At 38.0% G+C, this 24,668-nt stretch overlaps 1 protein-coding gene and 1 long non-coding RNA gene across 2 annotated transcripts; one reads left to right on the plus strand and one right to left on the minus strand.

Annotated features, from left to right (window-relative positions):
• The first annotated feature begins 9,381 nt into the window (after window positions 1-9,381).
• On the plus strand, window positions 9,382-12,345 carry LOC116194137. Its single transcript, XR_004154354.1, has 3 exons — window positions 9,382-9,636; window positions 10,745-10,813; window positions 11,742-12,345. It is a non-coding gene; the product is annotated as an uncharacterized LOC116194137 (long non-coding RNA).
• Window positions 12,346-12,996: 651 nt separating this feature from the next.
• Window positions 12,997-13,368, minus strand: LOC116193771 (histone H2A.Z-specific chaperone CHZ1-like). The gene has a single exon (XM_031522521.1). It carries the CDS (start codon window positions 13,366-13,368, stop codon window positions 12,997-12,999), a length of 372 nt encoding a protein of 123 aa, XP_031378381.1.
• Between the last annotated feature and the right edge of the window lie 11,300 nt (window positions 13,369-24,668).

The raw sequence follows: 24,668 nt of genomic DNA on the forward strand, positions 1-24,668 counted from the left end.
GACTGTTAAATTTCATTTGAAAGACGTGGACTATACATGTGTCCCTATTATTCCAATATGTAGATTCCCTAACCATTTTTCAATTTTATATTTGCACCTAATGGACCACCTCGATGACGCTGGGCCTTACTCGAGAAGGTCTCGACTTGGTTCGATATTAAAGCAAACCAAACTGGCCGTTCCAATAAATAAAATAATAAACTTTATACTTTTTAAAATATCATAAGTCAAAGCCTCTAGAAATATTGGTCAACATCGTCTTTAAAACCATCGCTCTCCTCTCCCTGAGCCCATACCAGCACTGGTGCCTCTGACGGCTTCCCGACTTGTGCGCCTCTCCTCTTCCGCCTCCACTCTACTTTCCCTCTCATGACGCCCTCTTCCCGAGCCTATACCATTCCAGCGCCAGCACTTTTGATGGCTTGCCGACCTTAGCGCTTCAGACGGCTTACCAACCCTTGCGCATATCTTTCCCCACCCGCACTCTCCCATGGCTTCCCCTCCCGCGACGCGGACCTGCGCTCTTCTTATAGTTTTTGTTGAAAGTGATCGTCCCACATAGAAAAATTAAAGAGAAATCCACAGATTTATAAGAGATTGGGCTCTACAACCTACTGGCTCGAATTTTTGGGTTGGAGATTGACCTAATGGCTTATAGAGTCCTTGAAATTTTACATGGTATTAGAGTGAGTTATGTTTCCGTGCGCCTATGTGGGCTCACATCACGTCAAATCTAATGTCTCTTTGTGTTTGGTCCCTACGTGACCAAGTCTAGTTTCGAGACGGTTAAAAATGCGCCTCATGTTAGTCAGGCTCGAGTGTGAAACTCGTGGTAATTAGTTTGGTTTGTCCCTCTCGCATGAGCACTGAAGAGAATGTCCGGCTCGTGATCAGTTATTAAGAGCGAGTGTTTAAGTCCACGTGATACGTGATGGACCACATGTTGCCATGTGAAGATGGGTGTTGAGAGTGATTATCCAAAAAAAAAAGAGAAATTCACAGGTTTAAAAAAGATCGGAGACCGTAACTTATTAATTTGAGTTTTTGGGGCAGAGATGGGTCTAATAGCTTGTGAGTTTAATGGAATTTTGCAGTTGGGCCTGAGACCCAATAACACCCAGGCTTCATGCTCCGACTCCTTCCCCTGCCCCTGACGACCGTTTCCGACACATTGAAGTGATTCGCTCTTGATTTCGCTCTTTATGCTTGCTTGTATTCGTTCTTTTCTTCTCTAGTTTGAGTGCCAGTAGTTCTCTGTTTCAAGCCTTTTGGCATCAAAGTTGTAGTCATTGCATATAAGCTTCTTTCTTATGTAATTTCCATGGATCTTGTGTGTGTGTGTGGTTTTTTTTAAAAAAATAATTTTCGCGATCTTATATGTTGCTTTCGGCTTCGAAGTGTTTTTCATGAAAAATGGTGATGTGAAGCTTATTACTTGTCTTTTCGCGAGTATTGGAAGATTTTCCATTATGATAAGTTTCACATTTTAATGTTTTTTGAGTCCGTGCTACGATGTTTATTTTATGAGTAAATTAACTATTTCGTCCATGAGAGATTGACTTTTCCATCAATTTGTTTTCCGACTAATTTCTTACATCAATTGGATCCTTGTTGTATCAATTATGTCCATCAATTTGTTTTCCAACTAGGTCCTTAAGAGATGAAAATAGTCATCGACTGTTTTTTTTACATCAAAATAGTCCTTCTGTCCATTAATCTATTAAACTTAAGGGAAAGTCCGGTCTACATTGAATGGTTCCTTTTAAATTGTTACATCAAATGGGTACTTACGAATCCATTCCCATCAAGTGGGTCCTCCGCTATAAATCTCTCTCTCTCTAAAAGCCCGTTTTACATCAAATGGTTCTTTTTAAATTGTTAGGTCAAATGGGTCCTATCGATGGGAGAGAATTCCCGACCGACTTTTGTGGGGATAGATTAGTTTGTTTAGCTTGGGACCTGGGTTAAGAGTCACCACTAACCGTTTTCATTGGCCAGTAAGCCACTTATTAATCCACTACGGCATCAAAACACTAATCGTCTATGGATTTATTTGTCGATCTTTGAACTAGTGATCTGAGTTCGAGACCCTATTATGATCCTATTGCTTGCAAGCAATAGTCTCGGTCAAATTGGTACCCATCCACCGATTTTATTTTATAACTTGTCAATTTTATTATTAAAGTCCAATTGTTTCAACCTATGATTGATGGTCTAACACGTATTTATAAATATAAAAATCACAATTACATGATGTGCTTCATTCATTTATCCACATCTTGCCCATATGCATATATATCCATCCATCCATTCACCACCCATTCATCCAAATCCATCGCAATTGGGCCAAATGGGCCTAGTCTGGCCCAATATCACCACATGGGCCAAGTGGGTCCTAAAAGGGTGAGTTTAAGGCCTAAAAAAAGGGGCATGGGGTCCTTAATCTAGAAAATTTAAGTTCATTTTCCTAACTCTACTTATTTTATTTTCCATACCTTATCTTTTCAATAAGTTGCAATTTTTATTGTAAGTCATATTTACATGATTTATCAATTTTCGCAAAAATCTAAAAACGGCGTCCTAGATCCCTCAAGGCCGCAATAGCCTTCAAATGTTCCTTAACCCATGAATTAGAGTCGAGTTTAAGTAATTATCCCATTTTTGATCCGATTAATTTACTTTTTTTTAAAAAAACTGCCCACTTATTTAATTTAGTTTTTTTATTCATCAAATGAGTACTTTAATCGTTTAATCCCCCGATCCTAGTGACCTTACCTTCAAGACCTCTAGGATCTTCCTCAAATTAATCCTCGACTCCCTAATCTAATGTGTGACTAACCCCAATTTCCCATGAATTAAGCCTAATGAAACTAATCAAATTAAATCCCATTGACACTTGACACCAAAAATCCCAATCGGCCATTCCTAACTCAACTTCACAGATACACACACAGACTTGAGTACTTCATTTCCTTAGCCATTTAGATAAATTAATCAACTCCAACCCCATTCCTCTAAGTGGCCGTGACCCTAATTTGCCCCATTCATCTAATTAACACATAATTGACTCAAGTAATCCAATCAACCCTAAATCCCACTCGGCCACAATCAACAAACATCATAGAATGCTCCAACTCCAATTTCATGATGACATCAAGTAATTTGATCAAATTAAACTCCCAATCATGCAACTACAGTGAGCTAGGTTCTAATTTAAAGAAATCTAAACAATTTCAACCAAGCCAAGGCCGCTAATCCTACTTGGCCGAAATAACCCTACATCACAGGGAGCTAGGAATCTTATTTCGTGCCCAATTTAACTAACTAATCCAATTCCATGCTTATCACGACATGGCCGAATGTCAACCCACATGATTAAGCCGTTATTAGTCCCATTAGCAAGAAAAACTATTCGGCCATTACCTAATCTAACAAACCCAAGAGCAAACATGAGGTAATTAACGGAATTAACACCCTAAGCATGCTGCTATACTGGTTAATCCTAGATTCGACTCTAATTAGCAAGATGGATGACAAATCCAGAAAGCTTAAACATAATCTAGCCTACAAGCATGATACTTAAACATATATGAACATTATGTAAGTAAATAAATACGCTAATCTTCCTAGAACATCCTAACCGGGATTCCGACATCAAGTGGTTGATTTGGGGGATGTGTGAATGGAAGAGGTGTAGATATTACCTTATATTCGTAAATATATACACTCATATATTAGATAGTTACTGAAATGAAACTCTCGGGACGCTCCGACCTCTTTCCTTTACCGAATCTCGGTATCGAGGGTCTCATCGGGAGTGTAAGAACCGAGATTTGTTATTAACCTTGCCAAAACTAACTTGAAATGGAAGAAAATAAAAGAGAAGTGCAATATTTAGTTACATATGTACATAGTATGCCAGTAGATGAAGATATGAGATGAAAACAGGTTCGGACCCGAGCTACGGAGCTTGGATCCTCACAGACCAGCAAGCTCCTTGTGGAGTTATACCTTTCTTTGGCCGAATTTCGGGCTTAATCGACCTATGGGATGGGAACTGGGTGAGGGGATGTCTATTTCTTACTACATCGAGCTAAGTATAGGTATAATATCGGGATTCTGGGTCAATTTTGGCAAAATTTCAGCACAATGAGGTAGCAAAAAAGTTCCTTCAAAGTGCAGATGACTCTCTATTTATAGAGGAAGGAGAGTCGGGGGTTGTTTTGTGACAATGTAGTTTTTTCTTCTGAAACACTCAAGAGACGCCAATCGGGAATTGACGCAGCAACTCGCGTAGTATCCCGCCCAAAGTACAAGGCGCGGGTGCTTCCGTATCCGCGCCCGGCTTCTCCGCATGTCGCTGTTTTTCGGTTGTCAAAAAATGCAGCTTTATGAATCTAAAGTTAGATTTCCTATTGGACATGACGCATTTGCCCCTATATTAAATAAAAAATCCTTTTTGACTCTTTTCAATGTATTTTCTGGTGTAATTTGATTTGAAATATTTTTAAATTTCGAAAAATATTTTCCTCTCGAAAATTCGTCTGAAAACATTTTTAAGCATGAGAAATAAATTTTCTTTTATGCTAGTCTCTCCTGGAAAGCGGAATAATAATGAAGAAAGTTTCATTTTTCTGATAATTTCCCCCAAACCTAACCTTTTGCTAATCCTTGAGCAAAGCAAAAGAAAACAAACTTTCTTCCATGACACTTAAAGAGTTACACATACCAAGAGTAAGAAACAAATCAAGTTTTCCAAGAATATATAGAATTTTCATAAACAAACCTCTTACCAATTCAAGTGCCATAACATGAAAATCTCATCGATAAATCTAACAAGTCAATATAGAAGATTTTTATCGGAGGGCCCGTTTGGTTACAATTTTTTTTAACTCTATTTCACTTTAACTTCATTTATTTTTAATTCAACAACACAATCATTATTTTTTCATTTTTTTTCAACTTTTTTAACCATTCAATTTCAATTTTTAATACTAAATTTTCTCAACTATTCATTACTTTTTCCACGGTTCAACAACACAATCATTACTTTCTCTCAACTATTCATTATTTTTTCACACTTTTTTTTCATAATACAACAACACAATCATTACAAATCAATTAAAATCAAAATTCAACTCAACTCAACTCAACTCTAAAACCAAACACAATTTAGATTGTGTCTTTTAGAGTTGAGTAGAATTGAGTTTTGATTGTAATTTTTTTCTAATAATTGTGTTGTTGTATTATGAAAAAAAATGGAAAAAATAATGAATAGTTAAGAGAAAGTAATGATTGTGTTGTTGAATTGTGGAAAAAGTAATGAATAGTTGAGGGAAAGTAATGACTGTGTTGTTGAATTGTGGAAAAAGTAATAAATAGTTTAGAGAATTTAGTATTAAAAATTGAATTGAATGGTTGAAAGAAAAAGGAAAAAGTAATAATTATGTTGTTGAATTGAAAATAAGCGAAGTAGAGTTAAATTTTTTTTTAATACCAAACGAGCCCTAGTGTTTCCACTCAACTCTCAAGTATTTATACTCATGTGTATGCTCTCAAATCCAATTCCATGAATATGCACTATCATAGGCTTGCTTTTTCATTCCAACTCCACTATTTAGCTTATATACAAACATGAATCAAAATGACTTTAATTTGATTATAATGTGACTAGGTATCTCAACCAACTATTTGATTGAAATATAAAGGAAATGAAAATAGCTAAAATCCATATAAACTAAATCCCATGATATAAATACCCTCTTATCTTAACCTCAAACATAAAGATTTAATCTCTTCTTCTCTCTTTTCAAACAATGAATTTCAAATACTCATCACTCCCCAAATTTATTAACTTCTACTATATCTAGTCATGAGTCTCGAGTGCCCAACTCTTTCACTTTTGTTGACTCATCTTCGTCTTTTTCTTTTTCTTTTATACATTTTTTATTTTTGCTTTTGCTTTTTTTTTTTTAAGAAGAGAAGTACTATTTACAAATAAATAACTTATAATTGGCATTCTTACTCAATTTTCTATCTCCTAAAGACCCTATAATGAATCACTCGCCCCATAAATCAATAATCCAAATATCCCTTAGGCTATTCAGAAAAAAAAATATATGTAGACAATTATAAGGCTCAAAGTGGCTCGCTCGGGGACTGAATGAAATAGGTAGGCTTTTTGACTCAAATCGTCTTCTTCATGAATGCATATGAAGCAAGTTCTAGAGTACATAAACATGGAATGATCCACAAGGAAGAAAATTGATTGATAAAATATGTATTAATCATAATATGTAGAAAGCTTAAAATCTCACCAAGAGTCATGTGATCTACAGTAATAGCATGCTTCGATCCACAAATCAAAAATCAAATTAAAACAACTTAAATGGTAGGAAAGCCTGATTATTCAATTTATATTCTCTTCAACTTAACCTACTGCTTCATATGATATGTATGACCAAAAACATGTCAAAAGAAAACTAGTAAATCTAACAACCTAAGGCGACCAATAACGACTAACCTAAAGCAATAAAATCAGTCAACAAACTTTTATCATATCAGCACAATCACAGCCATACAAACATAATGCAAGGTAGCAACCCCAAACCTAAATCTGACATTGCCCTAAATGTTAGGACCAACCAATAAGCTCTAGGCAATGAAAGAAAAGGTTAAGAATACTCCTCGGATGTGAAGAACGAATGTCATGCTGTGTTGTACTTTTTATCTCCTACTCCTCATACTCTTTATTCTCAATTGCAGCTCCATCTCCCTCCTTATTATTGTCTTCTTCCTCTCCATCGAGCACCTTTATAGCCAATCACTCGTAACCGTAAAACAGCTTTTAGTGTAATCTTCAGACAAGGTGCACGAAAATCTAATTAGAGGAATTTTATAAAAGTCATTTGCCACATTCTGTTCAAAAGTGACCAATTTGTTGCTAACCTATTCTTCTATATCGGAGTAAAACTCCCCATTCATAAGCACAATTGGAGGCTTTGCAGGCTTAGGAGAAGCACAGATATGAGTCCATGACCTCCTATTAATTTATTTCATTCGCAAACAAGTTAAATGTCCAGGCCATTGAATTCAAATCCCCTCCAATTTAAAACCTTTCTCAGGACTCACATATAGTCCCTATTGTAACTAAAATAATATTTAGCTAAAGTCATGTTTTAAAATGATTCTCATCGAAACTAGGCCTAGCGTGACTTCACCCGTACTAGCATTCTTTTTAGGAGCCATTGGTTACAATTAAACACCAGAAGCTCAGTAACTACCCAAGATAAATTCAACTTAGTTCAATAATCACAGCAAACATCCACCAAATCGACTCCATTCTAGCAATGTCAATCAACCCGTGCACAGCCTACCCAATCAGGCATGTTTACTGTTATATTAGCTGATTTATCTTTCTTTTCCTCTTGGATTGCAATGTACATGCCCAGGGCTGAAAACTTTAAAGCCCATAACATTGCCGATTGTGCGTCCTTCTGCAATGTTAGTGGGCCTACTCTCATCTCTTCCATTCCCTGATCAGTATTTGTGAGGGAAGAAGAGATGTAACATGGATCATTGACCCTTTTGTTTCCTGCTTTATTTGAAGTTATATCTTTTCCAGCCCAAAGATATATGGTGAGCTCAGCTAAATAGCTTCAGAACGCTTGGTTATTGAATGAAATATTCTAGATTTTTTTGAGTTTTTTCTAAACAAAAAAATTTTAATTTTTAATTAATATACATAGGTATAGATTTGTGGGACTATTCATTATTTTCTCAATCTTTTAAAACGATTATTTTCTATATTATTTTAAATTTTTGAAAAGGTATATATATATATATATAAATTGTGGGACCGATCGTTATTTTATCTTTGAGCTCTTAAAAAAATAATTTTTTAATCTTTTTAAAACATATGAATGATATTGATTTTTTCGATTTTTTTTAAAACAATAAATTTTTTAATTAATGTATATAGATATGGATTTGTAGGACCATTCGTTATTTTCTTGATTTTTTAGCTTTCTTTAAAAAAGAAATATTTAGAATTTATTTTTAAAAGATATAAATATAAATTCGTGGGACCGATCATTATTTTCTCAAGTTTTAAAGTTTTTTGAAAAAATGAATTTTTTATTCTTTTAAAAGTATAGATATATTTGGACTTTTGCATTTTTTAAATTATAAATATTTTACGAGAAGATCTAGTTAAAACAAATCACATAAAGTCATAGATGCTATTCAGAAAACAAATTAGATCATAATTATGATGCAGTATATATTTGATTTTTATAAAGCAAATCAAACCATATTCTTTTAATAGATATAGATATGATGTGTCATCAACATTATATTTAGTATGATATGTTATAAATAGGGGAAGTACTGCACATAAACGGTGACAATGTTTGCTTTTAAAAAATATTGCGACTACTAGAGTTCTTAAATTTGTCGCACGCATGCAAGTTTATTTTAGAGTAGATTACCACTGTTGCCCTCCACTTATTTATTAGCAACCGTTTTTGCCACTAACATATTTTTGCCATTAATTAGCCTCAAACTTTGGCATTCCATCTAATACTTATACCCTTCTGTGACAGAAAAGTGACGAAAAACATAACGTCGTCCATGAATTTTCCGTCACAGAAGTTAAGGAAATGGTATAAATGTTAGATGGAATGCCAATGTTTTGGGCTAATTAGTGGCAAAAATATGTCAGGGACAAAAACGGTTGCTAATGAATAAGTGGAGGGCGACAGTGGTAGTCCACTCTTTATTTTATTACATATACAATTAGACTTATGAATTTAAATTCTTCAATTTTTTCCTTTTTCTCACCAATATACTTTTGCACAATTTTTAGTTTCCAATTTTATGTATGTGGTTAATATAAGACACGATACAATATTATATGAATCTTAACAATGTTGAAAACAAAAATTCATCCTTCTTTTTATTTTTTATGCATAATCTTGATAATATTGAATTTTTCAAGTTATCATTTTTTTATGTAATTTATTTTTCTTCACTTATTTGTGAAATTAAATTATATATATATATATATATCTAATAGTGTAGTGTTATTGATTGTAACTTAGTATTTTCAATAACCTATAACACATATCTTATGTAATAAAATGTAAGAACCGGCATTTTTCAAACGTGCATACCTATACATACACTTGCATATGCTTTTATATATATATATATATATATTATATACTATACTTTTATGTGGCTGGAGAATTAATTAAAAAACAAAAAAAAAGGAAAAAGAAAGGGTAGCATGGGCTCCACGTGGTCTTGAGACCACCCTTTCACCGCCATCCATTTCATTCCAATTGTTTCTTTCTTTTTCTTTTTTTTCATTCTTGCCATGTTTTGAGCTAGAAAAGATGAAGAAGAAACAAAGCACTAGAGAGAAACAGACAGACAGACAGACAGACACAGAGTTCGAGAGCTCGAGATGGAGCCCACGGATGAGGGGGCAGAAGAGAACAAGACTTGATGAAGAGGGGTGAATAGAATCGAGCTGGGAAGTGGTCATACAGAGCTGAAACAGTGGTGCGATTGCAAAGGAGAAATTCTACAGAAACAAATAAGTGAAGGGGTGCTTCGGGAGTTGATCGGAAGGTAAGTTGTTACTCGTTTCCCATGAAACTTTAGAGGGTGATTCTCGGTGGTTTAAGCTTCGTTTTGATACATATAGCTCATTAACACACGCTCATTTGGCTGTCCATCCGACAACTCTTTGTCGATCCCTTTTTGGTGAGATTGTTTCGGTTATCCACCAATTGTCTTGGTGAAAAATCTCTGAGTTATCTAAGAATAATTGCTGAGTTCAGTGAAGTCTAGGATTTCCTCTTCGTTTAGATTGAATATGGTTGTCTTAAGATGAATTTGCTTAAGCTTATAGGGATTAATGGAGGATTTAGTTCGTGTGTTGATTTTATGTTTAATTATCTTATCTTGTTGTGTTGATTTGGATGAAAGATAGATGTATCTTTAGGTTTGGCTTTGTTTAATTTGTCTTGAGGAAGGAATTAGATTAAATGAGATTATTATGCTTTATAGGGGTCAATGGAAGATTAAGTTTATATGTTAAACTTTTACTTGAAGATTCCAATTGATGTGTTTGCTTAGGTGCAAGCCTTGCCTTTTAAAGATTGCATTTTGTTTAATTTGTTTTGAACAAGGATAAGGTTATACATAAAATAACTTAAACTTTGTGATTGAGCTTATATGCTGGTTTAAAACCTGATAATTTCAACTAATGTGTTTGTTTTGGTAAAAGCTCTATATTTAAGATTCAAGTTCTATTTGGTAAGGGATTGCTTAACTAGATGAAGAGGAATGTGATATGCGAGAATGCAAGGAGGGAAGGTTGTACGGTGTGATTAACAATGGTGAAGGAGACCTTGGATAAGTTCCTATTGTTGAGTTGAGTAAATTTATATAAAGAAGTGTTGGAATGGTAATCCGAGAAGTAGAAGTTGCGTACTGGTTGTAATGTTGCTAGGAGCATTTCTTATTGATTTTTTATTAAGATAAAATTTGCGAGAGATCATAGGGGTAGAGGAAGTTTTATTTTTAATGTTCTCATTAGTAGATTGATGGAGGTCTTGTTCATTACAGTATTTTTCAGCTTTATTTAAAGTGGAACATTAGTTTGACAAAACCAACATGTATATTATGATATTATTTTGCATGTTAGGTGATATTTTATGATTGTAATGGATAGGGATCGAGGAGACCGAATATCTGGATTCTGAAGGCTCAAGCCAGTGAACTACTCTTTTGGGAATTGTCTGTGAGTACCCTATTCTTTTGTAAAATGATATATATATATATATATTATATGAATACAAATTATACAGAGTATTATTTAAGGAGAATGTGTGATAATTTGGGAATAAGAATTTGGTATGTGTATATGATGTGAGATGGCATGGTTGCAGTTGATTATGCTTGTGATTGTTGTTTGACTATAGCCAAAGGACCGGTGGACCCGACGAAATATAAATGGGGGCCTGATCGGCCACTGGACTCGGTGGAATAGAAAAAAAGGTCCGAACTGTCGCTGGACCAAGTGGAATAGAAAAAGGGGCCTGATCGGCTGTTAGACTCGACAGAATATAAATTGAGGTCAACTCGTACCACCAGAGGTTAATAGGCGGTCATCGCTTATGAGATTATAAGTATTGGGAGTTGAGGATGATATAAGTGAGAAGTGCGAGGTCACTGTCCTAACTTGTTGCAAGGAAATGCGACCTTATGGCTATATTGTTTGACTAGTGTTGTGCATTGTTTATTCAGATTGATTTTGTTGGATGTGATGATTGTTGAGCTTGTCGAAATATGTTCTTATACTTGAATGCGGGTGGGATGTTAGAGCTTGATCTGTCTAGTGCTTGTGTGGTGATTTGCTATGAAACGCTAAATGAATGGATATTTGATGTTTATGTGATATTGGATATTAGAGAAATTGTTGTAAGAGTTGTGTGTATTTGTTAGTAAGACTTAAATTTAGTTATTATATTGGATATAATTATTATTATAATTTTTATATATATACCGTATATGTGTGCATGTGAGTTAATAGTTAGATTTGATGTGATTGTATTATTTATTTGAATATTTGGTTGTTCACAATTAAATATTTATTTAATAATAATTTATTTTGCTTTGGAATATAGCACTCACTGAGATGCAGCTCACACCTTGAATATATTTTTCAGATGAGCTAGGAGCTAACCTAGCAGCACAGGAGAACTTTTTTGATATCGGGGATCAATGTAAGGATTTTTGCAGTTAGACCTTAGTTAGTTGATAATTATTCTTTTTGTCTCTGTCTCTCTCTCCCCCTGTCATATTTCTCCTGGTTCTAAGATTACGAAACTTTTAATTGATTCCATTGTACGTCGTGCTGATTATAAATGGTCATATGAGAGCTACATCGGCAACAGAAAGAGTCTTGCATCAGCGTCAATCAGCTCGCCTGAACGCGAAAAGGGTCAAGAAGAGGTCATAAAGCGGCTTACTGAAGCCAATGCAGTTTCAGAAAAGGCGGACAACCTGCTGAAAGCGCTTGAGCAAGCGAACAAGAGCTGCTTTGTATCCTTAACCCCAAGACTCGCTACATAATGGGCTGCGACGCAAAATATGCTGTCTCTAGCTTGAAGCGGCTCATTGAGGATAGCCAGTTCAGGAATGTTTCCTGTGAGGAGTTCACAGTTACTGTTGCATCCATCAAAGACTACGTTGTGACACAATGTACACACAAGTAACCCGTCACATATCTGTTGATTCGCGCACGAATACCGGAACTACGACCTTCTACTACCTGTTGATTCTACGAATACCAGGAAAGAGGCATCAAACTCGAATCGACTCCGATATTAGACAAAGAGCACGAAAGCTCTGAACTTTATTCACTGATCAAAAGATAACTCTATTAACCCAAGGGTTTTACAATGCTTAAATATAATTAAAAATGCCTAAATTGTACAAAAGACATAAACTTTTACTAAAATTGTAAACAAAGACCAAAATAACATAACAATGCCCATTTGAGGCCATAAACGATGGAATTCGGCCAAAATCTCGTCTTATTACAGCCTTTGGCTGTGAATTTTGTTTCGGAAGCCATTTTTCTCGAGACATGGTCGTCATAACCTATTTTTCTCGAAATACCAATTTGCCACCTCTTCTGCAGCATCATTCTCCCCTGGGTGGAGAGAATTCGCCCTAGGAATCCAGAGATAAAATTATCCACACAAACATACACATATTCCATACTTGACTGGAAACCAATGTTAGCCAATACTCCGGAACGGATGATTGAAAAAAATTCTGACTCAAAATACTCTGCCGCAGTGATTGGTTCGATAGAGACATTTGACATCATCATCCTCATCTGTTGATTTGAGGCATGGTACTTCTCAATTTCTTACATCAGCCTCGCCTCCCTCCTATCTTTTCTTTGCAAGTCCATCATCTTGTCGATGGCCTCCCAGACAGCACAACCTCCTTGTCGTCCTCATCATACTTTGCAGAAGCAAAGACACCCATATCATTCCCCTCAAATTCATCGAATTTCCAGTTCTCGTCATAATCCTTGTCATCTCCCTCATCATCCTCGTCGAACTCGGGCTCCCAATCGCCTCCCGCTAAAAAAAATGCGTTGTCAGACGGACCCTCTTTGATAAATATATTTGCGTCCTCTTCAGAATATGAATCATACTCGACAGAATAAATTTCTCCCTTTGACTCCTCGCTAGATTCCTCTTGCTCAGGATTAGGGTTAGGGTTTTCCCGATTCTGGTTCTCCATAAGTGCAGTCATCTGCTGTGTTAACTGCTCCATCATACGATCCATCCTCTAATCCATATGCTCCATCCTCTGTTCCAGATGTCGCAGATTATCACGCTCAAGAACATCTTCCACACGATCCCTCTTCCTGGGCGGCATGGTCGATCAAGATCAAACCGTAGGCTTTGATACCAACTGACGCAGCGTACACGCAAGTAACCCGTCACAGACCCGTTGATTCGCTCACGAATACCGGAACTACGACCTTCTACTATCTGTTGATTCTACGAATACTAGGAAATAGGCATCAAACTCGAATCGAATCCGAGATTGGACAAAGAGCACGAAAACTCTGAACTTTATTCACTGATCAAAAGACAACTATGTTAACCCTAGGGTTTTACCATGCTTAAATAGAATTAAAAACGCCTAAATTGCACGAAAGACATAAACTTTTACTAAAATTGTAAAAAATGCCCAAATAACATAAAAATGTCCGTTTGAGCCCCTAAACGATAGAATTCGGCCAAAATCTCGTCTTTTCATAGCCTTTGGCTGTAAGTTTTGCTTCGGAGGCCATTTTCCTCGAGACAGGGTTGTCATAACCTATTTTTCTCAATATAGCAATTTGCCACATCTTCTGCCGCATCATTCTCCCCTGAGTGGAGAGAATTCGCCCTTGAATTCGCCTTATGAGTCCAGAGATAAAATTATCCACACAAACATACACATCTTCCATACTTCACTGGAAACCGATGTTAGCCAATACTCCAGAACGGATTATTGGAAAAAATTCTGACTATACTCTGCTGCTGTGATTGGTTTGATAGAGACATTTAACATCCTCATCCTCATCTGTTGATTCGAGACACGGTACTTCTCAATTTCCTACTTCAGCCTCGCCTCTCTCCTATTTTTTCTTTGCGAGTCCATCATCTTGTCGATGGCCTCCCAAACCGCATCAACCTCCTTGTTGTCCTCATCATACTTCGCAGAAGCAAAGACACCCATATCATTCCCCTCAAATTCATCGAATTTCCAGTTCTCGTCATAATCCTTGTCATCTCCCTCATCATTCTCGTCGAACTCGGGCTCTCCATCGCCTCCCGCTAAAAAAAATGCGTTGTCAGATGGACCCTCTTCGATAAATATATTCGCGTCCTCTTCAGAATAGGAATCATACTCGACATAATAAATTTCTCCCTTTGACTCCTCGCTAGATTCCTCTTGCTCAGGATTAGGGTTAGGGTTTTCCCGATTCTGGTTTTCCATAAGTGCAGCCATCTGCTGTGTTAGCTGCTCCATCATAAGATCCATCCTCTGATCCATCTGCTCCATCCTCTGTTGCAGATGTCGCAGATTGTCACGCTCAAGAACATCGTCCACACGATCCCTCCTCCTGGGCGGCATGGTTGATCAAGATCAAACCGTAGGCTTTGATACTAATTGACGCAGCGTACAAACGAGTAATCCGTCACAGACCCATTGATTCGCCCACGAATACCGGAACTGCGACCTTCTACTATTTGTTGATTCTACGAATATCAAGAAATAGATATCAAACTCAAAACGACTCCGAGATTGGGCAAAGAGCACGAAAGCTCTAAACTTTATTCACTGATCAAAAGACAACTCTGTTAACCCTAGGGTTTTACAATGCTTAAATAGAATTAAAAACGCATAAATTGCACGAAAGACATAATTTTTTCCTAAAATTTTAAAAAATGCCCAAATAACATAAAAGTGACCGTTTGAGGCCCTAAACGATAGAATTTGGCCAAAATCTCGTCTTTTCACAGCCACAGGCTATGAGTTTTGCTCCGAAGACCGTTTTCCTCGAGATAGGGTCATCATAACCTATTTTTCTCGAGATACCGATTTGCCACGTCTTCTACCACATCACGTTGCTTTCCAGTCGAGGGCTAAAGTCTTGAGTAATATAATGGAGGCTCTACAAGACGGCAACACCAACTTGATTGGGGTCTATGGGATGGGCGGCGTGGGCAAGACCACGTTGATGAAGGATGTCATGAAGAAAGCCCTGGAAGAGGACTTGTTTGATGATGTGGAAATGGCTACTGTGTCTGAGAACCCAGATGTTGAGTGAATTCAAGGAGAAATTGTGGACAAGCTAGGTGTCAAGTTCGAAGGGGATTCAGTCGGTGGGAGGGCCAACCGTCTGTGGAGGAGGCTCGTGAATAATGATGAGCAGAAGAAGGGGATCCTCATAATCCTGGATGATCTCTGGAGACCTCATGGAAAAGATTGGAATCCCCCATGATGCAGCTGCTCCTCACGTCCAGGATCGAAAAGTTGCTGTTAGGTGAGATGGGTTCTCAAAAGAACTTCCTGCTCGATGACTTAGATAATGAAGAAGCATAGAAGCTGTTTGAGGCCATAGGGGGTGATAAGGTGAACGATTCTCAGCTGAAACCCATAGCAGATGAACTGATCAAGAAATGCTCAGGTCTGCCCATTTCACTCAAGGAACTAGCCACAGCCTTGAAGGACAGCAGTTCTTCTGAGTGGCAGGATGCCCTGCACCAACTCAAACAGTCAAAAAGATGCATCTTCTAATCTACAGCTGAGCTACAAGTTCTTACAAGGCGAGGTAGTCAAACACCTTTTCTTGATCCATCCTCTATTGGGCCAAGGAGATATATCATGCTGCGACCTACTGAGATACAGTCTGGGTTCTGGCTTCTTCAGAGGCATCCACACCATGAGACAAGCTAGAGACAGAGTGAACACATTGCTTTACAATCTCCAAGCATCTTCATTGTAGCTGGATAGCAGCTGGGGCAACAGAGATCATATCAGGATGCACAACACCGTTCTCAAAGCGGCCATAATCATAGCATCCAGAGAGCTGAACACTGTGGTGATGAATAGAGGCTCTGCATTGAAGGAATGGGCATTGGACGAGCTCGAGAGAAGCATCGCATTGTCCCTGCCTTTAGCCAAAATTCACAAGTTCCCTGAAGTTCTTGGAAGTCCGGAGCTGAAAATATTCATTTTATATTCAAGAAGAGACACTCCTGACCTCCCAGGTTCATTTTTCGAATGCACAAGAGAACTTAGAGTGCTCGATCTTTCCAGTACATACTTTGAGTCCTTACCTTTGTCGATCGGATTCCTACATAACCTCACAACTTTGTGCCTCTATTTTGGTTGCGCATAGGATATATAAATCATTGAAAAACTCAAGAAATTAAAATTTTTCTCAGTTTCTTAGGGTAAAAAATTGCTAGGCTGCCACGAGAAATAGGAGAGTTAGGCGAGCTGAGATTGCTTGACCTGAGCAGGTGCTCGAAGGTTGAGCATATTGAACCAGGTGTATTGCAAAGCTTGGTCAGTTTAGAAGAATTATACCTGGTAGTTTTGTTTAGTGGGAAGCCGAGGGAGCACAACGGGGAAGTAATGCCAGGTTAGATGAGCTAAACAATATGCCTCACTTGACCACTCAAGATGTAGTTATACCAGATGCTGCGATGCTCCCCACGGAGCTACCATTTGCGCAGTTGGATAAGTTTCGGATTCTTATTGGCAGTGCTGCCATTGACTAGTCCAGTGAGTACAGGGAGTCAAGAACCTCAAAGCTGAAGGTCGAGTCGCCCGATATTCTCCTGCAGAAATGGGTTCAGGCCACGTTGCAGAAGACCGAAGACCTGCATTTGGATGGACTAAAAGGGACGACCAAGAGGAGCGTCCATGAGCTGTGTCTAGAAGATATTCATGTGTTGAAGTGACCCCATGTCCAAAACAGTCCTTTGATTGGATATGTAGTTTGTTTGGCAAAATGGCTTCCCTACATAGCTTTTGAGCCTTTAGATCATTGTCTCTTCAAAACTTGAACGACTTGGAGAAAATCTGTTTCGAGCATTTCATGCTGGAACCTTTTCCTTCTGCAAGTTGAAGGTTGTAAAGATCGAAAAGTGTGAACAGCTGAAGAATTTGTTCGACCTTTCACTGATGAGACGCCTTTCACAACTTGGAGAGATATTGAAGTGAGTGATAGTGAGATGCTGCAGGAGATTGTCTTGGATGAAGGAGCAGCAGAGGATGATGATGATGACAAGAAAGCAACAACTGATGCTACAAAAAAGGTGGTTCAGTTGCCCAGCAGTCTACGCCAGTTGAAATTGCACAAGCTATATGTAATTACAAGCTTATTCAACAAAGTGAACATGGCGTTGCTCCTCGATCATGTCGGAGGATGATTTGTTCTCATTTTTCGATGGAGTCAGGTAAACTCGTAAAATTCATCCTCCTCAATTGAACATTTTCTTCCCTCCTAACTTCTGCTCTGTTTTCTTTGGTACTATATCCTAGACTTTTATTTATTGGATATGTACGTTAACCATTACTGCAAATTAGATTTATGAGGCTATAGACAATTATCATATAACAACCCTATGGTGAATGCCCAGACACCATACATTACTGGAAGATCAAATAAATATACTGAAGGGATTGTAATATATATATATTTTTTCAGTTACGTGTATATAGATTACTTGCCTTTGTGAGACTGAAAAGCTTTTGCCACTCATCTAATAATTTTCTTGAAGGGGTCTATTTTCCTATTAGTTTCTCCTTGCCTGATTCCAATTTCCAGCCTTTTGTTCTTTTGGCTTCACTGTATTTTTCTCCACCAAAGAGTTGAGTGACTAGTCCCATATCTTATGGTCATCATGCCAGGCTTCACATACCGATTTAGAGGAGTTGGAAATCTCTGAACTTCCAAAATTGCAAGTGATATGGCACAGTCAGCACCCCATGGAGTTGACCCATTTGAAATCATTACAAGTGGTCGATTGCAAGCACCTCCTCAATGTTATCAACTCTAGTCCACTGATTACGCTTCGGACTTTGGAATCATTAACTATTAAAAGCTGTCAATTAGTACAGGAAGTTATCGACTTTGAAGGGATGGACTTAATGGTCGAAGATGACAAGATTCTCTCTGGATTAATTAAACTATACTTGATTGATCTACCTAACTTGGGGTCCATATGGAAAAACAGTCCTCAGGTTACATTCACATTCTTCGGGAACCTGAGGCTGCTGGTGGTTTGAAACTGCACCAACTTGGAAACTCTTTTTCTTTGACTGCTGCTGAAGGTCTTGTGCACTTGGAGTTACTAGAAGTTGACGGATGTACGAACATGAAGGCAATTGTTCAGGTCAAGCAAGAAGAAATACGAGGAACTGGTACCCGAATTTTGCATGGGTACGATAAGTGGATTTCAATTTGACAAACGGTCAGTCTGGTTACAGTTATTTTTCTTTGTCATGACGGGAAATAAATTTCTAGTAAATATAACAGTTCGTTCATTAGTTTTTTTTATGGATCAACATGAACATGGCAGGTCGAATTACCCAACCTGCAGTCGATGTACTTGTATAATCTGGACGATGTGCACTACCTGTGGCATGGCGTGCTTCCTTTACATTCATTCGGTAGACTAAATGATGCGGCAGAAGAGGTAGCAAATTGGTATTTCGAGAAAAATAGGTTATGACGACCCTGTTTCAACGAAAATGGCCTCCGGAGCAAAACTCACACCTTTGGCTGTGAAAAGACGAGATTTTGGCCGAATTCCATCGTTTAGGGCCTCAAACGGACATTGTTATGTTATTTGGGTTTTTTTTTTTACAATTTTAGGAAAACTTTATGTCTTTCGTGCAATTTAAACGTTTTTAATTCTATTTAAGCGTTGTAAAACCCTAGGATTGACAGAGTTATCTTTTGATCAGTGAATAAAGTTCAGAGCTTTCGTGCTCTTTGTCCAATCTCGGAGTCGATTCGAGTTTGATGCCTATTTCCTGATATTTGTAGAATCAACAGGCAGTAGAAGGTAGTAGTTCCGGTATTCGTACGCGAATCAACGGGTCTGTGACGGGTTACTCGCGTGTACGTTGCGTCAGTTGGTATCAGAGCCTACGGTTTGATCTTGATCGACCATGCCGCCCAGGAGGAGGGATCGTGTGGAAGATGTTTATGACCGTGAAAATCTACAACATCTGGAGCAGAGGCTGGATCAGATGGATTAGAGGATGGATCATATGATGGAGCAGCTAACACAGCAGATGGCTGCACTTATGGAGAACCAGAATCGGGAAAATCCTAACCCGAACCCTAACCCTAACCCTAATCCTGAGCAAGAGGAATCTGACGAGAAGTCAGAGGGAGAGATTTATTCTGTTGAGTATGATTCCTATTCTGAAGGGGACGCAAATATATTTATCGAAGAGGGTCTGTCTGACAACGCATTTTTTTTAGCGGGAGGCGATGGAGAGCCTGAGTTCGACGAGGATGATAAGGGAGATGACAAGGGTTATGACGAGAACTGAAAATTCGATGAATTTGAGGGGAATGATATGGGTGTCTTTGCTTCTGCAAAGTATGATAAGGACAACAAGGAGGTTGATGCGGTCTAGGAAGCCATCGATAAAAGGATGGACTCGCAAAGAAAAGATAGGAGGGAGGCGAAGCTGAAGCAGGAAATTGAGAAGTACCATGCCTCGAATCAACAGATGAGGATGAGGATGTCAGATGTCTCTATCGAACCAATCACTGCGACAGAGTATTTTGAGTCAGAATTTTTTTCAATCATCCGTTCTGGAGTATTGGCTAACATCGGTTTCCGGTCAAGTATGGAAGATGTATATGTTTGTGTGGATAATTTTATCTCTGGACTCCTATGGCGAATTCTTTCCACCCAGAGGAGAATGATACGGCAAAAGATGTGGCAAATTGGTATCTTGAGAAAAATAGGTTATGAGGATCCTGTCTCGAGGAAAACAGCCTTCGAAGCAAAACTCACTGCCAAAGGCTCTGAAAAGACGAGATTTTGGCCAAATTCTATCATTTAGGGCCTCAAATGAGCATTTTTATGTTATTTGGGCATTTTTTTTTACAATTTTAGGAAAAATTTATGTCTTTCGTGCAATTTAAGTGTTTTTAATTCTATTTAAGCATTGTAAAACCCTAGGTTAACAGAGTTGTCTTTTGATAAGTTAATAAAGTTCAGAGCTTTCATGCTCTTTGTCCAATCTCGGAGTCAATTCGAGTTTGATGCATATTTTTTGGTATTCGTAGAATCAACAGGTAGTAGAAGGTCGTAGTTTGGTAATTCCTATTTGGAATACCTCCTCCACTGCATTGCACACTTGCACGTCTAGTTTCTCTAGATTCTGGAATCTCCTGACCATGTTAGCGGGAAAGATGGTCAACAGGCTTTTGCATTGGGAAATCTTTAGCAACTTTAATGACGCAGCGTACACGTGAAGCGCAAGATATCAAGGGAGGAAATGCCGTAACCACCTTCCGATTGAGAGAATTGAGCTTGCAGGAATTACGAAGCTTGAAGCACTTGTGGAGTAATGACCCCAAAAGGACCATAGCCTTCGAGGAGCTGCAGCAAGTGTAAATTAACTTTGCGTCGAAGAGTGTCCTGTGGAGGAAATCGTTGCTTCTGCCCTGGTAGCTATACATGTGAATGGCCGTCGCTGAAGATATTTTGAGTGAATTGACTCTGGTCAGTGAGGATGCTTTAATGATAGAGTGTGGCGATCTCAGTGATGAAACCTTCGGCAGACTTAAAAGTCTCCGCTTGGCATGCTATGACGGGGAGTCAGTTGTTTTCCCATCCACATTCCTTTCAAGAGGTTTCCCAATCTACAGATAGAAAGGCTGGTCTTGTTCTGCTCTTCATTTGAAGAGATATTCCCCGATGAAGCTGAAATTTATGAACTGGGAAATATTCATGAGGAAACTTCCAAAGTTAAAAGAACTTGAGCTGGGAGGCCTAACCAATTTACAGCACCCGTGGAGAGACAGCTCTTTGGTTGCTGAAATTCTTAAAAAGATCCAAGTCCTGGAAATATGGAACTGTTCGAGTTTGAGGATTCTATTCCCAGCAGCATCTGTGCCGTTCCATAATTTGACAAATTTGGAGATTACAAGTTGTGATGGACTAGAATATTTGATGACTCCTTTGGCAGCTACAAGATTGATGCAACTCTTGAAGATGGTAATAAGACAATGTCAAAAGATGGGACAAGTAGTAGGCATAGAAAATGACGGGAGCGGATCAGCAGGGTGCCCAAGGAGGTGAATTTCAAACAGCTAATTAAAGCACCTCGGGCTTCATAATTTGCCTAGCGTCATGAGCTTCTCATTCACAAATTGCAACTTCACTTTCCCATGCTTGGATGAAGTCGTTGTGAGAGACTGCCCCAACATGGAGATGTTCTCTGACGTTGTCCCATTGACACCACTCCTAAAGAAAGTGCAAACTACAGAGAAGGCCAAGGAGGATGAGGGTCGTTGGGATGGCGACCCTAAGACAACCATACAGCAGTTGTTTAAAACAAACCACGCACAGCAGTCCGGTAAGTTGCTTCTTTTGTTTAGAATTATCTTTCCTACTCAACTGTCTTGTGATTTCCCCTTTTTATATATCGGTGAAATCATCAGTTCCAACTAAAGATTATATGGTTGTTTCCTTGTTTAATTCCACAAGTTCTCTTGCTCTTTACAGTTACCATCAGGTCTGAGGATCAAGCATAAACAACTAGAGCTTTGGATCAACCTCTCTAGCTTTTCGTTTGGTAAGAAGGACAGCAGTTGCTTAATAGATTACTTCGTCTTTGTTCTTGATGCTCAAAACAACTATAATTTCTCCAGAACTCTCAGTATGCCTTTGAGGAACCAAACAAGGAAAAATGAATGAAAAAGAATCGAATTGATGAGGTTGTCATAACCTGTCTAGATGGAGCGGCTCTGTCCAACATACGAAACATCACTGCATTCTTTAATTTTCATTTCCACGAAATGCTGATTTTATCATGACAGGAAACCTTTTTATGATGTTGTTCTTTTTCTTTTTCTTTTTTTTTTCCTTTTTTTTGTCTGATATTTGAAGCTGCAGCATCTTCCTCTTGAACTCCCTCGGCAACAGTTCATTCCTTTTCTTTGGCGACTCAACATATCATACTTCTCTTTTGCAGAATGGATGGTTTTGCTTAAATTAGAAGGACTTCATCTGAAACCAGCTCAAAACTCATCAGCGTACTTGGGAGAAGAAGGATTGGTCCATGCTAACTCTATGAAAATAGTTTCGGCACTTTTAACTGGTATAATTAGAGTAGATTCTCGAGTTTAGGTTAGTTTAAATAGACTTTAGTTTATTTTTCTTTCATTTGCATTTTTAATGGTTTTAGGAGTTTTTATTAGTTTTTGGTTTGTTTTTAGGTGATCTTGGGAGTTAGGCCATTGATCGAGCATTTGCAGTCTCCAAGTTTTTGGTGTTTTGAACAGGTTAAACTCAGGCAAAATTATGCAAATTGCATAAGATTGGAAAGCTTATCGAGTTAAGAGCGCAACGGTTCAGATATTTCGTCAATCGAAGCTTGGACGAGGAAGATACGACAAGTTGAAATTCATTGCGCAGTGACATTTTACTGACCCCAGAGGGCCCAGGCCACGGATATGGAAGCCTTGACCGCCCCAAATAAGTCCATTTGACCAAAAATCGAATTTTTCGGAATTTGTGTGGGTCCTAGGCATATTTGGAGTGGAAAATTAAGAGGGAAATATTTGGATTTATTTGTCATATTTTTGGGTATTAGGAAAGATATTCCTTAATGCTTAAGATAGGAAATTGAATTTCAAGTATCAGGAAATTAGATTTGGGTGAGATTTTTAGTATTTTGATGTTTTCCTCCATTATAAAAGGCAAGGGTAGGGCATGAGTTTAGTGTGGGCAATAGAGGAGAGGAAGGCATCACAGAGAAGAAGTCGACTTGAATTTTAGGGAGTTCAAGGCAAAACCTTGCCCTTTTTCTCAATACTTTTGCTGATTTCTTTTGAATTTAATGTCTACGTTGAATTCGTCTATGTGTTTGCTAATTCTTATGGGCTAAATTATTTACACTAGGATTACAATGAATCCACATGTAGTTAATTGGATTATTTTCTTTTGATCTAATTAGTTTATGATTCTATTTTATTTAGGTTATTTCTGTGCTTAACGCTTGCAATTGCCTTATCACCGATTGTATTGATTTCAATAGTCTAGATGAACTCAAAAGGGAAATTTTAGATATAGAATAGGGGTAGACTAGCCTAGGATAGGCTTTGATAGATCGTTTCAATGGTAGATTCGGATCTACGGTTGATTTGTGGGTAGGATAGGATATATGGGGAATCGGTTAATGTAAGTATTTTCTTGACTGATTCAAAATATCCTTAAGGATAATTAAGAACCTAGGTTAGTAGATAGGATTTTAAACGAAATTAGGGATAGAGAGAATAGCTCAAATTAGCTATGTGTTGAGGTAAATTGTAATTCTAGGCCGTCTCCACTAATTTTATCATGAATTATTCTTAATTTGCTTTTTATTTTACGAAATCGATATTTGATTTGCTTGACTTCGATTGAGTTGTGATAATTCAATCGCTAGTAAATTTTTAGATCAAGTCCTCCTGGGAACGAAACTTTATTCATCACTTTATTACTTGTCATGACCCATGCACTTGCAGTGTTTAAAAGCCGTCAAACAATTTTTTGGCGCCATTCCCGGGGATTTATTTTCTAAAATTTTCTACTACCTGTGATACTAAGCAAGTTAATTAATGATCGAGCTTTCTTTTATCTTTTCGAGCATAATCTAGTTTTGTCTCTTGTATTTTTGTAGGTACAATTAGAAGATGTTGTTCGATTATGGTTATGATCCGTCGATGAAAAGCATGATGGAAAGATATATAGCCGAGGGTGATGCAGACTGGTGGAACCCACCAAGCTTCTCATGGTAAGAACAACATGCAACGTGGGTGAATTCATATGGATATGATGAACCACAACGATGGCTCCCAACACAAGAAGAAGAGCCAAGTGTGGAGGGGCGCTTCACGCATTATTTACCGTCACTGTCGACTCACTTAGAAAAATCTAGCGCTATCCTTTAGAGAATGGAGAAACAAGTGGAGCTAATTGCCTCAATCCTTGGCAACCAATCATATGAAGAGTTGTTGAGAGACACCGATTCCAACTTGAAGGAAGGAAGTATCAAAGAAGCCATGATGATCACGAAGCGGTGCGAGTAACAATTTGAGGAGTACGAGATCACAAGCGTCAACACCATTGAACCCGAGGATGACACCACATCAACGGAGGAAGAAGTTCGAGAGGAACCCGATAACATGCCACCTCACAACTCGAGCGACATGGAAGATCCACCCGATGATTTATCACTTCCAGAAGGAGAATTAGGAGACCTAGATTTTCTTGGAGTATTGAAGTGGCTAAAACCTATACCAAGTTTGCCAAGAGCGACAAATCGAG

This window comes from Punica granatum, chromosome 2, assembly GCF_007655135.1.
Source record: "Punica granatum isolate Tunisia-2019 chromosome 2, ASM765513v2, whole genome shotgun sequence".
In the NCBI taxonomy this organism is placed as follows: domain Eukaryota; kingdom Viridiplantae; phylum Streptophyta; class Magnoliopsida; order Myrtales; family Lythraceae; genus Punica; species Punica granatum.